Source organism: Lepidochelys kempii, chromosome 3, assembly GCF_965140285.1.
Source record: "Lepidochelys kempii isolate rLepKem1 chromosome 3, rLepKem1.hap1, whole genome shotgun sequence".
In the NCBI taxonomy this organism is placed as follows: Eukaryota; Metazoa; Chordata; order Testudines; family Cheloniidae; genus Lepidochelys; species Lepidochelys kempii.
The window spans coordinates 173,539,264-173,557,731 of NC_136382.1; the positions used below are offsets into that span (position 1 = coordinate 173,539,264).

Below are 18,468 nucleotides of genomic sequence, written 5' to 3' on the forward strand. Positions count from 1 at the left end.
TCTCAAAGCTGCTCATGAAGCTGCACCCCTCAGGGGAACTCCGGGAAGAATTGTTTCTCAGGTGATACAAAAAAATATCCTGCAGCTCCCCAGTGCACAGAGGGAGTGCGCACACACCACCACTCATTTGGATAATGAACTTGCTTTCCTTTGTGTACCATGTCAGCTGTAGACAGTGGGGCAGCAAGGAGCCCTACCTCAGCCTCTCTCTCTTTAGGCTAACTTGTAACCCAGAGGTACTAAGGGGATTGCAAGCATTCCCTCCAGAGTGAAAGGAGTACTGCTGTGACTGGCCCTTGTGTAGGGGGTGCAAGGAAGATGAAGTGGGAGTAAGGCTCATTATACTTTCCCCATCTCTTTCCATGGTACCCAGCTATCTGATTCTCATTAATCCTCGCAAAAGCTCTGTGAGGTAGATAAGTAGTATTATTCACACTTTACAGATTGGCAAACTGAGGCACAGAGAAGTTAACTGAAACCACACTGCCTCTTTTAATAATCTTCATTCATTTGATATTGTAAAGAGAAAAAATATAATCAGTGCTATACGATAAAAGGCATGGGCATCTCTATTTCTATTTGCTTAGCTTGTTACAAATCTCATGTGTAACAACTGAATTTACTGTGATAACGGATAAGTGGACTCAACTTGTAAATTAGAAGTAGTATGGTAAATACATACATTGTGCTCAGTTAAACTGGGCATCAAGATATCAAAAGTTACACTACATGATGTGTATATATACCCCCCCTACACACACACACACTCACTCCAGTTTTAAGAGGGATAAGTAGCCTCAACAAACAGAAACCAATTTTAAGAGAATTTATCCTATACCTTCTGGATCATTTTTAGTACAAAATCCTCACCTTAACAAAAAGAGAGTAGGGAACAAACAAGGGGAGGGAAACATTCCACAGAATTTAATTCAAATAAATAAAGGGATTTCACTTCTTTAATCTCTCCTGCGTATAAGCATTTTTACTACTTGCAACCAGAGACAGATTGGCCACACTGTAGACCGAATGTCCTATTTGTCCACACAATGAGTATGGGGCATAGGCAGTGGTAATGTGCCTCAACTGTTTCCTGGAGGGATCCCACGCCTAGGTGAGAGAGAGTATAGTTCAGTCTCCATATGCATCCAGTCTTAGGCCTTTCTGCTCAGAATGCCAACAAGGATGTCAATAAGTACTAGCGGTGCTGGTTTTGTGATGTGTTAACTGAGATTGCATTGCTATGGGCTGAATTTAAAGAATGAACAGGCAATGTCAAATCTTCAAGAAAATGAGAAGAAATCTGCATTGCACTTGTAAGAGGTGGGAGAGGTAAAACTCAGAAAAATTAAAATGCAGTAAGAAAACCCTTCTGAGGAGCGATAGGCAGTTAGCAAAGAACTGGACTTGGAGGAATGTGTTCTGTGCCTGTAAACAGAAGGCACAGCTGATATAAACTGGGAGCCAACAGGCAGACAAGTCTACGTTTTACCATGTTTGAGCTCCAGGATAGGAAAACTCTTTTAGAAGGAAAATATCCTTTGAAGAAACTCTGGGAGAAAGACAGAAAAATCATGACAGCACACAAGTCTATTAGTTGTTTTCGGAGAAGTGTTCCAAGAAATTCCCAGCTTGTCACAAGCAGTTAAGAGAAATTATTAATAACACAGTTCAACCAGAAGAGCCACAAATGAGCTAGATGGAGGTATCAAGATGGCATGATGTGTTCTTGAGTGCAGTTCCAGGACTGAGTATGACATAGGGCTGGGGCATATGATCAGATGAATTGGATGTTTGAGTAAAAAGTGGAGGGGGAGTCTTGAGAGGCATAACCCAGACACAATAAAGATGCAGTGGTCAAAAGCATAAGAGAAGAAAAAAGTGGAGATTGCCAGCAATCATCCCAGACATGCTTCAAGAGGGACTGCAAGGAATAGTGACACACAATGACTCTCTCCATGCCCTACTCTCTTTCCAACCAGCCATCTCCTGCCAAAATGGCAGATCTCACACAGAGGTATTCCATAAACAGTGCAAGAAAAATGATGCAACATTTACTTAAAGCTGCCTCCTCCAATTACATCTTGCCTATATCAACTGGTTTTCTGCTGTCCTCATGCCTGCCATGCCTACAAAAGGAATTCTGAATATTGGTTCTGAATATTTTTGAAAGTTATACTCAATTTTCAAAACTAGTCAGAAGAGCTCTTCAAAAATGCAACTCTAATTTTCATTTAAAATTGTGACCTACCCTCCTTTTTTTTATGGCTCTACATATATAGATAAGAGCTAAATATTTTCTATCTGAGAATACCTAAACCGGGATTTCAGCAATTAAAATGAAACCAGTCTCTTTATTGTTTTCAATTACCAACAATGGTGGTTTTATTTAGCGTATAACTAGAGGAACCATAATTGAATGTGTCTTTTTTCTTTATTTATGTTATGTATAGTGGTATCATTAGAGGGCATAAAGCCATGTATTCTGGGCTTTTTTTGTTTCATGTCATTATTCAAAGGGGGAAAGCATATACTCACTTTAAAGGGACAATGTCAAATTGTTTCACAAACGTTTATATTTTGTAAACATATTTTTAAAAGGGGAAGGAGAAATTTTACAAAGTCCAATAAAACAGATTTTTTAATTTTTAAAAGCAGTTTTGTTTTGAGGTAAATATTCCTCTCCTGCAGCATATACAACCCAATCACTGCAGCCCAGTGGCCCTGCTCCTACAAGTGAATTTAAACAAAAGACTTCAATTTTTAGCTCCGACCATCTGGCTCCTTTTACAAGCACTGAACTCTCTTCTATAAAATAAAACAAAGCAGGAAGGGAAGATAGATTTGCCAGCAGATTTTCATTCCAGGGTCTAAAAATAGTGAGGGAATTATTGGAGACCTACAACTAACTTTATGACAGGTTTCAGAGTGGTAACCATGTTAGTCTGTATTAGCAAAAAAAAACCCCTAACTTTATGTAAATTAATGATAAACCAGAAACTAAATCTGGTATATCACGGGGCACAGGTACAGCTGACGATTATAGCTGTATAGGGACTCCCTTCCGTTTCCCCTGTCCTAAAATTGCTGACCACACAGGAAATTTAAGAGAAAAGAACACTCTGGAAAAGACATAAGAGAGCTCACAATAAGAAGGGGTGCCAAGATACGTTGAGAGCCATGGACAGTTGCAGGCTAACAGAAGTGAACACACACAGTAAGGCATTGTCAGATGAATTCTCATGAAAAAAAGGCAACAAAGCAGCTAAATTACTAGTATGACAAATTTAAAAGCAAGCACAAAACACAACTGATTACCCTAAATTAAAGGAACAGCAGGTGAGTTAATTTACGATTCCAAATTGATCGTGGGCTGTTTCCTAGAATTTGACCTTCAGTTACAGAATATGAAGCTTATCACAGCTGGGTTCAGAATTAAGAAGCACATAGAAAAGATTTAATTGCTCCATTTAAAAGTGAACTATAAGAAATGTTTGGAACAAGAAAAAGATTTAGAGAACATACAAGGAAACAAGCAAAGCTACTGTCCATAATGTCTTAAACTATAAAGCACTTTAAAATACCCATCCCCAAATATGACAGGTCTGCATTAACACTCCTATACAAACAGAATTGGCCTGCCACTCTGTACCCTATCAATATACCCTTCAGTCAAAAGAAATTAGAGGATATCATATGCTATGATTAAAATTTACAAGAGATGTCAGCTCTCAAGGTTCAGGACATAAAGCAACTCCTACTATCATCTGATTAAGAAATTTCCCCTGTAGGCAAATTACTAGATAATTGTCCATTATGGGAATTTCACACTTTCCTCAGAAGCAACTGGTACTGTTCATTGCCAGAGACAGGACATGGAAGCATACGGACCACTGATATGATCCAATATGGCAACTCATATCTCCCTATGCAAATGATTTCTCAGACATAGATGTCAAAATCTGACGAAGGTCATTGCTAAAAGGATGGGAATAAACCTCACGTGTAAATGTCAGCAGATTACTAAGTATTTCCCATTCAAAGTTGATGAAATAATTTAAATTCATTTGGTCTTTAGTGTGAAAAAGGTGTCTGTTTGCATCAGATGGACTTCCTTCTGGAAATCCTGCAAAAATGCAATTTGGGAAAAAATTATAAAGTGGGTAGATATTACCATTTTACAAGAAACAGCACAATTCTGAGTGAAAATGTGAAAGGAAATGCATTACCATTGAAAAGAATGCATTGAGGGTGTCCTTTGCTATTTCATTTTTTGCCACACCTATCTTGAACTGATAGCTCATTCCTTCAGAGACAATCACTACATCAAAGACAAGAAAGCACGTGAAACTCACTGAGCATGTAGTAGTGATACCTGCATGTCCCAAGAAGTTTCTCCAATAACATAGATAAAAAGTTCTCTCTTTGTCACAGTTGCATATTTTAAAAAGGGACATGATCATCTTGAAAGCATATCTGCATAAAAGTTTTTTTTTTTATCTACTATAGTTACAGGATTACTATATTACTAAGATTATTATTACCAAAACATTAGAGGAACAAATGTTTCTCTAATTTTTAAGTTTCTTTACTTTGTGCATTTAATAGCACTTTTGTGCACAGTCAGTTCTACTGTTTCCCAGTAAAGTTAGGTAGTCAGTTTTTCTTGTGCTAAAAAGACCCTTTTAAATGTTTACAGAACAGCAAAAACACAAACAAAAAAACTTATTAACAATTTTGAAGGGAATTTTCATAAAGAATTTCATGATATACTATTTAAAAGGATGCTGTATAAGAAACCAAAACTTTGTAAGTAAGTTAATTTGAAGCTAATAATGTCTCTTTACAGTCCAATGTCCTAATAGTTAAAGAAAGAAAATCAAAAACAAAAAGAGGATCAAGAACGCATTTCTAAAAACAGAATGGAAATAGAGATGTTAACAAACCCTTAGACATCATTATTTCTGCCTGGGAGGTTTTTGCTCTGTGTTTTTTGGCTCAGAGAATTTTTTGGAATAATACTGTTTCACAAATTTATAAATTTAATTCAAGTATCTGTATCTCATATTCTTTAACTACACTTTTTCATTATTTTCAGTTTTGCTTTTCAATTATGGAGTCAATTAAATATTTATTTATAGGTTATTTATGCATTTCTACATATGGGGCCAAATTCTGACATTTCTTAATTGGTAATGTAAGTTATATAAGTCAGTGTGTAAGAGGAAGTGGGTGTAGCATACATGCCAAGAGGACAACAAGGTGAGGTTGTGGCAAGAGTGACAACCAAAAGGATCATGGAAAATGTGTCAGATAAGTAAGAAGGATTAACAGACAGGATATGGGAATGGGAGACTGTGACCTGCCACAGAGTTGGTGTATGACCTTGGGCAAGTCACTTAACCTCTCTGCACATAAATGTTCACATCTGTAAAATGGAAATTATGATATTTTTCCACTTCTTAAAAGCATTCTGAGATTCAAAGATGAAAAACTCTATATTAGTGGCATTGCTGTCATATATAGTCTTGCACCCTTCTTGTAGATTGCTGTTTCTTACAACTCTGTCCTTCTGCTCTTCTTGCATGGATATTAAATCAACTTACACTAATTTACCAAACTCTGATTTATATCAACATTTAAATCATCTATGAATTTGGCTTTCTATATTTATCATCTTAGATAACTGATTTGTAAAGTGTTTTCATACATTGCTTAAGTGCTTCTCTACTCACCATGAACTATGACTACATCGCATTATGCAAAAGGAGAACTTACTTGTAGAAGCAGTCCATGCACAGAATTCTGTCGTATACATGGATTGGTGCACTCTGGAAGCCCAGCAAGCAGAGACTGTACTGTATGTGGTATCTGGTTTATCATAACAAATGGAACAAGGGCTCGGCCTGCCATCTCACGTGAACGATACACAGGCGAGTGGCCACATCTAGAAAATGGAGAAACACATTTGTCATGCATTGCTATTACTTAACAAGTAACAGTTACACATTTATTCCAAATATGATTATTTTAAAGTATTCCAAAATAAAAATGCAAACTAAATGACTAAACACAGTGAAAACTAAACCAAAACATATTCCTTACAAAACATACTTTTATAGTATTTCCTCTAGCTACTGATAGGGTGTAATTCCAGCCACCTATATCTAAATACATCCACACAAGATTCTATTCTTCAAAAATGTCCTTGTCTTCTTTAAGACAAAAATATAATGGGACCATAGACCCGGATGTTCAGTAGCAGCAATGTATGTTGGCCATTGACGTTACTAATGACAAACAGTAACCACAAATTTGAATGTGATCATTTATTAATTTTACTAAAATTTATGATTCTCAATATGCCTAATACACAATTTATATGAACAAGATAAATAGATATAGGGCAAACTTTCAATAAAACATATGTTCCTAAAACAAATGCATAAAAAGGCCTGGCTTAGTACACAGCAGACACACTTAGGCCTGGTCTACACTGAAAAGTTAGGTCGACATAAGCCGTGTAGGTCGATTTAATAATGTAGTGTCTACATTACCAAGTCCCTTCCACTGACTTAAGTAGCCTGTAAAGTCGACTTCTGTACTCCACCTCAGTGGGAGGCATAGCGCTTGATTAGACATCCAGGGGTTGACATGGAGATAGCGTAGACACTGCGTTGTGTAATTTGAATGAATTGGCCTCAAGGAGGTGTCCCACAGTGTTTCGCTGTGACCGCTCTGGAGAGCACTTTCAACTCCACTGCAAGTTAGCCAGGTACACATGAAACAACCACTCCCCTGTTCAAGCCCCAGGAACTTTTGAATTTTCATTTCCTGTTTAATCAGTGTGGAGAGCTCACCAGCACAGCTCATCATGGCTAAGGCTATGATTATGTCACAGAGGTCACAGAATCTGTGACTTCCATTGACCTCTGATATTTTCTCCCCAGGGGGTGGAGCTGCCAGCCAGCCCTGCCCACACAGCTCCCAACCCTCATCTTGGTGGGGGGACCCCATAGCTACCCAGTTGCGGCAGGGGGCTGGCGGACCCTGCAGCTGCCCAGCCAAGATGGGGAGACTCCCCACAGCTGCCCAACCATGGGGAGCGGTGTGGGGACCCTCTGCAGCAACCCAGCCCTCAAGCACCATCCAGGTAGCTAGGGGAAAGGGGGCTTTTCTCAACTTCCAACCTGTGATCCCAAGGCTGTCTTCGCAAAAGCAGCAGCACAAGACCTCTTGCCCATGCCTCATGACCTTACTCACCATGGGTGGAGCAGAAAACCGACCCTTTCAATGGCCAGCGGTTTTGATTATGTTGTGACTTGCAGTGAAGTGTATTGAGAGGTGGTTTTTTTTTTAAATAAAAAATAATTAGCCTTGCACCAGAAACAATGTATGCATTGTCAATATTACCCTTATGCTTTGCATTCCTTGCAGCTAAAATCTTGTCCATTGGCACATCCTCCACACCAGGACAGAGATGTTCCCAGATTAGAAGGTGGAAGAAAACGACTCGGGAAGACATGTTCAGTGAGTTAATGTGCTCCTCCGAGAGTGACAAGATGGAGCTGAGAGCATGGAGGTTTACACTGAGACCCTGGACATGGACAGGGAGGACAGGAGATCATGCAGGGAACAAGAGCATGCCACGCAAGAAGAGATGCTGCAGATTATGAAGGAGCAATCAGACACGTTGAGGCATCTGGTTGAGGTTCAAGAAAGGCAGCTGGATGCATTGTTTTGTGCCGTGGCTCCTGTATCGGCTGTGTAAATACTGCAGGATAAGGCGCGAAGTGTTTGTAATGATCACAACAACAGTGTACAGCTGAGCAGGGTCCATGCTTATCATGCTATGGTGTCCATGTGGGTAACCCAGGCTTACAAAAAAAGGGGGGGTGCAAAAAAGGCTTGGTTTGTTTGGCATTGATTTCAGGGAGGGAGGTAAGTGCATCATGGGAGGCTAACGTCATGTTCCCATAACCACCCTTGCCAATGTTTCGGTCCCATAAGGCATCGCAAGCCCAACCCAAAACTCCACTCTGCTAGGTGTACTGTGGGATAGCTCCCCACTGTGCAGTGCTCCGTGTGTCAATGTAAGCCCTGCTAGTGAGGATGCATTCTGCTGACACGAGTGTAGTGTGAACACGCAAGGTCGACTTGCTTAAATTGGAGGCTCGATGTCAATTTACATTATGTCGACTTAACATTGCAGTGTAGGCATTGCCGTAGTTAACAGCATAATGTATCTGAGAAGGTTTCCGTTTTAGACCACATTATACCTTGAAGATACAAGCGTGCACTGGGGGAAGTGCAGAGCAGCCATACTGCCATAGGAGCTGCAACTCTCTCCTCTGGAGCTCAGTTACAACTTCTGGATGGTGCACCATGCTCCCTCTCCACATCTCCATCTCTTCCACATTTCCTTTAGGAGACTTGCTTGACAGAGGTGCTAAGAGAGGATAGTCCTGGCGCTCCAGGAAAATGCAAGGAGTGTGACAATAGATGTCCTATACACATGTGAAAAGGACGGTGGATCAGTCCTAGTCATAGTCTAACCCTTTCTGCATATTGTATTTTTGGCCACATGTGGTAAAACCTTTAATCCTGCATTGGCAAGTGTAGGGAAATATTTGGTTTAGTGCTAATAAGAACTTCTGTTTTTTAAATGAGAATGCTTCAGTTCTACTAGAGAATAACCTCAGCACAGCGGAAAGTGATTTGTCTACAACTGTTCCTATATTCGTGCTATACTATGTTTTATGTTAGCAGAGGGAATCTTGTATATAAATGTTTCTTTTCAGCTACAAATAACTTTGACATGGCTACAGATGTTTAGTTTCTAATTAGCAGTAACCGTATACTAAAGAATGCCCCTCATTCTGTTCATGACCTTTTCACAAATGATGATTTCCCAAAGGAATCTGGCCTCTATTCAGGAGAAAGAATGGAAAATGGGGAAAGAGCCAGAGTCTGCTGCAGCCAGATACCCTGTGCAAAGGTATTTTCCAAAACAATATGATTCAGAGGGTTTGGGGTTCTCTCCCTCCCCAAATGTAATGCAATTAAATAAAATGGAATGGAATTCTATATATTTTTTTCCTAGTAATATAATCAAGTTTAGATTTCCAGGCAATTTTTAAGTAACCTCATTTTAAACTGTGTCCTATGCTTCTGTTTAAAACAATTTGCATTAAGCAGTCTTACAAAAAATTGTACAATTTTTCCCTATGACAATTATTGCCAGATTGTTTATTTGTTAAGGTAACGCAAGTAGTAACCACAGTACATGTTATTATTGCCAAAAAAAAATTCATGTTAAGGATAACATTTCCCAAGTGCCGAAATTCAGGAGCCTGAATTCCATTTTCAAAAATGACTTAGGCACTTCAGAGCTTAAGTCCCATTGAAAGTCAATAGAGGTGCTTTGGAAAATTATACCCTTTATCCAATACTGCAAACAATTAGGCACACAAGTAACACTATTGAGAGTAGCCCTATTGGATTAGGCACTTACACAGCTCATCTCTCCTATTTTCTCTGAAATGTCAGATGCAGAAAACCTATACAACCATTTTTCACTAGTTGAAAATAAAAATAGATAATTATTAATTAATAGGTAAGTATTTTCTGTCATTTTCTCAATAATATTTCACTACCTGCTGAACAAAATATAAAACTTTACACATACAAGAATTATATATTTATAAATACTTATTCTAGTTGGATATATTTATAAATTTACTATTAACACAAGCAGATATTAGAACATTATGGTCCCAATCCTCCTCTCCCTGTGAGGTACAGTGAGAGCTGGCAAAATCATTACTTCCCAACCCAGTCCTACACACAAAAAACCCCACTTACTTAAATGAACATTATTAATGGAACGGAGAGAATGGTGACAAAAAGCTATTTAAAATAGACATCTATAATATATTTTTATCAGATATTTGCTGGATAAAAGCTGGGGCTTCTGCTATGAAAATCTATTTATACACTATTTATTCTACACATTTTCAAAACTTATAAAACTATTTTTAAACAACCAATATAATACATTAATTATTTTAAAAGGTCACAATCTTGGCTTCAGTATGCAACCTGAGATGCCAGTGGGTTCCACATGGGCTGGAGGAAAATGGATCCTCACTACCCTCTAACCCACTGAGTGGAAGCTGCTCCACAATTGCTAAGGCTGTAGTAGCTCCATGCCATGCCCCTGTTGTGAAGGGCATTGATTGGAGGATCTGTGAAACAGCAGATCCTCTGCCCCTGCCATCTCATCTCCTAAACACTGCTGTTGGGGGTTTCACTTTCCAGAGCTGGGCTACAAAGTACGCTGTAGATGTAGGTCAACACTCCCTAGATAGTTTCCAAAATTCTTCCACAGTGGTTGTGGGGAACCTCTGCAGTTGAGGGGAGAGCAGAAATGCAAACTATGGTTCCAGTAAAATATATGCAGTAATGCCTGAATACTTTGACAGTGAGTAACTCCTAAGTGTACCAACATGTCATTTTTTAGGGCCGGATTCTGCCACACAAACTCACATGGAGTAGTACCTTACTCCATAGGTAGCCCCATTTATTTCAGTGGAGCTACTCAATGAATGAAATTATTTCCTCCTTGAAGCAAATGGCAAAACTTACATTCACTTCAATGGGGCCAGGATTTTACCCAGCATAGGCGCGCCCCAGTACACTCATACAAATGCCATCGGACTCCCAAGAGCAAATACTATTATTCAGAAAGGAAGAAAATTAACAAAATCCAGCAATCCTACCTTATTAACAACAAGCTGATAGTAAAGTCAATCTCATATTTTGTGACAACTAACCATTCATCTACTATTATTGAGGCAAAATATGAACTACAACTGCTAACTAATAATTTGTAAACAGGTTTTTGCTACAAAACAGGTTCTGGAAAAAGGAGATATTTACTTAACATAACCCAGAAATTCTACATCGTCATTTGTTTGCCTACACAGATTTATTTTTTTAAATATAGCTCTTAGTTCAGTACTTATTTTTCCCCTTATGCTGTCTACAAAAGAAAATCAGTATGAAAACAAAGATTTTAAATGCACATTATTGTACATAAAGGTTTAAATTGTAACATTACAATCTGCCCCGAGTCCTGGGCAGTACACACCACAAAGTCTCAGATAAAACCAATAGTAAAGGGTTCTTTAGTCATATAAGTAAAAAGAAAACAAGGAAAGAAGTGTGACCACTAAAACAAATATTTTGCTTCAGTTTTTAGTAAGTGTAATGAGGAGTTTAGGGGTAGTGGCAGGGTGGCTAATGGAAATGAGGATATGGAAGTAGAAAGTACCACATTCGAGGTGGAAGTCAAACTCACACAGTTTAATGAGCGCAAATAGGAAGACCTAGATAATCTCCATCCAAGAATATTAAAGGAACTGGCACATGAAATTCCAAGCCCAATAGCAAGGATTTTTAATGAATCCATAAACTTGGGGCCATACCATATGACTGGAGAACTGCTAATACAGTAGCTATTTTTAAGAAAAGGGGAAAAAAAGTGATCCTGGAAACTAAAGGCCCATTAGTTTAAATTAGAAGATCTTGGAACAAATTTGAAAGGGGAAATCGTTAAGGACATAGAGGTAAACAGTAATTCGGATAAAATACAACAAAAGGTAGATCATGCCAGACCAACCTGATCTCTTTGAGAATATAACTGATTTTTTAGACAAAGGAAATGGTAGATCTAATCTACCCGAATTTCAGTAAGACATTTGATAAAGTTCCACATGGGAAATTATTAGTTAAATTGGAGAAGATGGGGATTAATACGAGAATCAAAAGATGGGCAAGGAACTGATTAAATGGGAGGATACTTGGGGAGCTTGGTTTGTTTAGCCTAACCAAACGAAGGTTATAGGGAGATAAGATTGCTCTCTATAAATACCTCAGAGTGATAAACACCAGGAAAGGAGAGGAGTTATTTAAGTTAAGCGCCAATGTTGGCACAAGAACAAATAGATATAAACTGCCCATCAACAAGTTTAGGCTTGAAATTAGACAAAGGTTTCGAATCATTATAGGAGAGAAGTGCTGGAACAGCTGTCCTAGGGGAGCAGTTGGGGCAAAACACCTAACTGCTTTCAAGACTGAGCTTGGTAAGTTCATGGAGGGGATGGTATGGCAAGGTTGCCTATAATGGAATGAGGCCCATTTTCAACTGCGAGTAACAAATATCTCCAACAGCCAGAGATGGGACACTAGATGGGGAGGGCTCTGAGTCACTACAGAGAATTCTTTCCCAGGTGTCTAGCAGGCGGGACTTGCTGACTTGCTCAGGGGTCTAACTGCTCACCATATTTAGGGTCAGGAAGGAATTTGCCCCCACATCAGATTGGCAGAGACCCTGGGAGTTTTTTTGCTTTCCTCTGAAGCATAAGTCACTTGCTGGTTTAAATGAGAATAAATGGTAGCTTCTTTGTCACTTGAAGCCTTTAAATCATGATTTGAGGAGCTAAGTAACTCATGCAGAGGTCACAGGTCTATTACAGGAGTGGGTGGGTGAGGTTTTGAGGCCTGCAATGTGCAGGAGGTCAGGCATAGTGGTCTGGAATGGAAATCCGCTACTAGATCTGGCACTCAGTGTTTCCCTTAAACCTGCTGATGTGATCTACTGTACAACAGAGCCTTGCTAACATGCGCTGATGACTTGAAGACCCACTTGGGGAAGGCTCAATTTTTGGACTTAAATAATCAAAAAACTTTAAAAATGAAGGATACTGCATAATAAAAAAGAAAAGGAGTACTTGTGGCACCTTAGAGACTAACCAATTTATTAGAGCATAAGCTTTCGTGAGCTACAGCTCACTTCCTCAGATGCATATCGTGGAAACTGCAGCAGGCTTTATATATACACAGAGAATATGAAACAATACCTATTCCCACCCCACTGTCCTGCTGGTAATAGCTTATCTAAAGTGATTTCCAGCACAAATCCAGGTTTTCTCACCCTCCACCCCCCCACACAAATTCACTCTCCTGCTGGTGATAGCCCATCCAAAGTGACAACTCTTTACACAATGTGCATGACAATCAAGCTGGGCTATTTCCTGCATAAATCCAGGTTCTCACATCCCCCCCACCCCCATACACACCAGCCTGCTGCAGTTTCCACGATATGCATCTGAGGAAGTGAGCTGTAGCTCACAAAAGCTTATGCTCTAATAAATTGGTTAGTCTCTAAGGTGCCACAAGTACTCCTTTTCTTTTTGCGAATACAGACTAACACGGCTGTTACTCTGAAAACTGCATAATAAAAAGCACTTTGTTTACCTTGACATATGTAAACTATGATAACATCTAACAGTATATTAGTAAATATATGGTAATATACATATTTGCAAAAGTACTGAAATCTTAATAATACGAAACCTCCTCAGAGCACTACATTAAATTCTTACTTAGAAACAGAATAAGGTCACAGAGTTCTGTTACAATTATTTGCTTTTCAAAGAAGCAAAATCAGTACTAAGAAGGTTCATCTGTATAGTAAATAACTTCTCTTATATTTGTTCTCTTTCCTAAGAGCTACTTTTTCTCGCATAAGAATGCATAGAAAAATATTTATTTTTTCAAAATATATACTATTGGTAATACGCCAAAAGCTCTCTCTCTCTCTCTCATTTTTAAACACCATAATATATCACAACAGGGTGACAACTAGTAACCTGCCGATGAACTTGACTGCCTGAAGGCACCTGATCTATACAACTCAGGTGTTTTGAAGGTACTTGGCTTCATGCCTTAACCACACGAGAGGTTTACAAATGAACTTCATAATGTATACCCTCACAGTTTATTCCTTAACCAATAGGGCTACCTTAGACTTAGGGAATGTGACATTTTGACTGCTATTGTCTCTCACTCAGCCATCACTTGTTATCAGTAACTTAACTCAAAAGAGTTTTATTATCGGAAAATGGGAGGAGTGACCTCAAACACAAGAGTCAGGCAAATGTAAACAAATCATAAAATTCCAGCTTTGAGAGGCAAGTCTTGCTTCCTTGTTATATCAGTCATAAAGGAGACCCTCAATATCTGACTCTGGAGCACCTGTCTATACAAATACTTCTTCCTCCTGGCAATTTATAATGAACATGGGAAATGATCTGACCAGTCAAATCAGGAACATTCTCTAAAGATAAAAATGACAGTGGCAATTATTTTAACTCTATTTGCATCTGTAGTGAAACCTAGTACTTTAAGATTAAAAATAAATAAAGAACATATACAGTTCATTAGCAATGAAGTTGGATTCAACAAATGGGATTTCATTTTAATCTCAGTTTGATCTTTCTGCTCAATTCATCTGGGGGATTTTCTTCCTGACATTGTATAAACAAAGACAAATATACAAGTAGCAGCTGGAAAATCTTTTTGGCTTGTTACCATGAGCTTTATTAGTCAAATAAGCTTCCTCACTGGTTGTGCTCTAAGTATTTAACCTTTGTATTGGAAGGTAAGCCTAAAAACTGTGGCACTCCTGACTATTTAAAAAAAAAAAATCCATGGTACAGATACTGAAGGTTTCCCTGAAACCCTGGCAACACAATGGAGGTAAACCAGAAAATTGTAGACACCAGTGAAGAAAGTGCTACAGACTTTTCTCACTGGTGGATATATATTTTCCTGTCTGTCCCTGTCCTTCACTCATTTCCACAGAGGCAGCACTAAACCTGAGAATGTTCAAGGGACAAATGAAAGATAGTGTGTGAGATTTTCAAAAGCGTCTACATGACTAAGGAGGACAACTCAATAGGACATGCGCTCCTAAATTACTTAGGTGGTTTGGAAAAAACATCTACCAGCTCAAAGTGATTCAACAGAGCCAAAAATGAACTCAAACTTTTTGAAGAACACTTCCAATATCAACAGTAGATGGTTGCAGAATTATAAAACAAAGTAATGGTTAGAACAGGAAACTATACAGGGGTCGATGAGAGGCATTCTACGGAAGGCTAAATGCCTTTTTCTCATTTTGAATACTTTCTTTTCCATACAGAGTATACTGTAAAACATGCAACAGCATTGTTGTACAGACAAACAATGGACAACTAATACTGTTTCCCCTGAACAATTAGAATTTGACACTGTGCTTTCATGCTTTTTAGTAGGTTATCTGTGGACATAAGTCTCTAGGTTATGCTAGTTTAGAGTCCCTGTGAATATACCAATTACTAGGTTGTGAGGATGGTGGGCAGCTGTTTCTTAAGTATTACTTGGACAGAAGCACATTAGGAGCCTTTGTGGAAGGAAATGTTGACAATTTGTGTTGGTAGGTGGCTTGAGTGTTCCGTTGTCCTTCATCAGCCAGGAAGGACACAATCTACATCACAGGTAGTAACTCAAACATTCTTCAGCATATTACAGATCACTACTTGTGCAAATTGACCAATCTCCATAAAGGAGCAGTCTAGGCTGTTTATTTTGTGATTGCTTACCTCATCCTGGGTCCCATATAGACCATTCTGTATACATGTGATCTTCTCTGAGAAGAAAGCTGACTACTCTTCAGAATGGTTTGTGTGCTGGATTCGAGGTTAGACTGCAAGCAGTCATTCTGACAAAATGAACAACAAATCAAAAATAGTTTAGGTGCTGTGACTTTGTAGTCCTTTGGCTGATAAAGGGGGGGGGGGGGGAGGGAGGGAATCTGTTTGCTTCTTCCAAGGATGTGGCTCAGGACTGAGAGAATTCATCATGTTGTAAACTAGTTGTGTCACTAGTTGTGTGGTACTCTGCTGAATACATTGAAATCTCTGAATACAAACTTTTTTGAGATTTTTAGAATTAATCTTGGCCCTTCTAACTGCTGAAAAGGCCCTGACAATGCAAAACAATGCACTGTTGTGTTGTAAAACCTAAAATCAGTAAAACCAGTCCTCAGTAATATTTGGGCCATGTTAAGGAACCATTTTTCAAGAGTCGTTTATGAAAACAGTGCATTGCCAACTGACACCAACCATTCTGAACAGGACACAACTACTGAATTGTGGTATTTTTAAGATTTGAAATTCTATTCTGTTATTTATCGTTTCTCAGACTGTGCTTATCACTGCAGTTTGAGTGCCTTCCAGTAATACATTAAGTGAAGGGACCGAAACCTATCACAGGCTGCTTGGTTCTTCCATCTTCTTCATGGGCCAGAAGTGTGAGCAGTGGAGTGTTTTGGAAGAAGTATGGGTATTTTCTTTAGATTTGAAAAATAGTTAATCTGTATCTTGAGGATCTGATATTCTTTATGGACACATGTTACAAAGAGTCACAGGGAAATTGTGAAATCATGTCTCAGTCCAACTATAAAACTGCTAACAAACATGCTGGTATATCCACCCTCATTTTATTACACCTCAAAATGCTAGTCAACTGGAAAAGTTTGCAAAATCCTCAAATGATACACTGCTCCATTTCTACCTATGGAGAATCTCAATTCTGTATCCATCTATTGAAAGTAAATTTTAGTCCTAGACACAGTTATCAAAATAAGTACTTCATGCGAAAACCAGTACTGTTCATCTACATACATAAAGAACTATTGAATGTAACACATTTACCTCAAACAGTTCATGATCAAGAACAAAAAGTCAATAAATCTGAACAGACTCCAGCAAGTTTAATTATGGATTCAACATATTTCCACTGCACTGGCCAACCTTAGAAAATATTCAGATCCTGAACAAACCAGCTAAAACTGGCAAGATTTGATCCATAAATTTTATCAGCAGCTTGGGCTACATATGAAAAGGTTTTATACTCCCCAGCACACTTCAAAGCATTCAGTTAATTACTCTAATGGTAAAAATGACAGGACATTAGTCGAGAAGAAAAGTAAAAGTACTTCAAATATATTTTTATAAAAGAATTTAAGGTGTTCCCTATCTGCATGGTTTCCTTCACTTCTATTTATAACTGTTCCTTTTCTGCAGTTCTTACTTTCACCAATTCTCAGATTACTAAATTAGCCACAAAACGAACATTTTTAAAACACTTTTCTCACTATTTGCACATTAGCTATGTCACAGAAATATAAAGGAACAGAGTTAACTTGAAAAATCATGTTTCCACATGAAAATTTTGTACCAGTTATCGTTACAATCCCAAAAACTGCAGACCAAGAAAAATTAGCAGGAAAAATCCCCTCTATTTTTAGTTTGTTTCCGGTGTCTGACAGTACTTTATGTATAATCAATTTCACTGTTTGCTTAGTAGTAAGTTAGTTGTGCTTCCTGTCTCATGAACTAGAATAGTGGTATCACATTCTCATATACTAGTCTGGAGTAATCTTAAGCGTACTACTTTCACCAAACCATGAAAAAGGGTGTTTGGAACCAAATAAACAACAAACATGCACTTGAGCAGATCAAGGAGGGACACCACTATGTTGATCTCAAATTCAACCCAAGTCCCTTCTTTACCCCAGCGGGAGCAGGAAAAAGCCCTCTAATAAATGTTTTTATAAAACAGGCTTTTTAAAAACACAGAACAAAATTCTGTACATGCTATTTAAAGCATACTCTATCAGAATCGATTTATTTTGATTAGAAAAAGGTTTTAAACATTTAAAAAATCATTAAAAAGTGAATAGTATCCTTTTAATGTTGATGCTAGATTTGTCATTAAGTCATATCAAATACTGCATGACCAGAGGAAAAAGGGAACTCTGAAAGCTAATACAAATAATAAAATAATAATAATAATAACAACAACAACAGAAGTAATGTTATATCCTGACCCTATACAGACATGTAGGGGTCCAACCCAATTCATGCCTATCCGCATGCAGCTCAGGAAACAATGTAGGTTGCATCTGAAATGTTCCTAGGAGAAAGTTGAGGAGGAGTGGGAACAAAGGAGTTTAGATGGAGCCTGGTGACACATGGGAAGGTTGAATGCTGCAGCCCATAAATGGGAGTCTTATATTATTTCCTTTTCCCCCTCTCCTACCCTTGGCAACAACAGAGCCCTGTGTACATCATTCATTATTATAAGTGGTGAGCAAACAACACTATTTAAACCTAAACGAGGAACAACAGGTCACACACAAGCTTCATTTCTTTGTGAATAAAGTAAAATTACACCATTACAGATGAAGAGCTGTAACTACCAAATAAGAGTAACACATTTAATAACCACTTTAGCCACTATGCACATATGCAATCCTTTCATAACAATGCCTGATGCAATAATAGGAACTACCATGTATTTCCGGCTTACCACTTGCTAGTAATCTGGAGAAATGAAATAATTGTAAAATGGTGTACCTTACGTTAAGAATAAATCATCATTTTCATATATATAGAACAAAAATATATACTTATTCTCCCACTCTCACTCAGCAGTATACAAATTACCCGGCCAAAATGATGCCACAGCAGACAAGTATTTCCATCATTTTTTTATGCTCACCATACACTTCTGTCTTGG

General features: G+C 38.3%; 1 protein-coding gene across 5 annotated transcripts in view; it reads right to left on the reverse strand.

Moving 5' to 3' along the window:
- Positions 1-18,468, reverse strand: part of THADA (THADA armadillo repeat containing) — a 288,683-nt gene that overhangs the window by 143,825 nt on the left and 126,390 nt on the right. For all 5 annotated transcript variants that reach the window (XM_073339064.2, XM_073339066.2, XM_073339063.2 and 2 more), the window contains one exon: positions 5,776-5,944. In XM_073339064.2, coding sequence (XP_073195165.2) covers positions 5,776-5,944 — 169 coding nt within the window. The remainder of the gene's footprint in view (positions 1-5,775; positions 5,945-18,468) is intronic.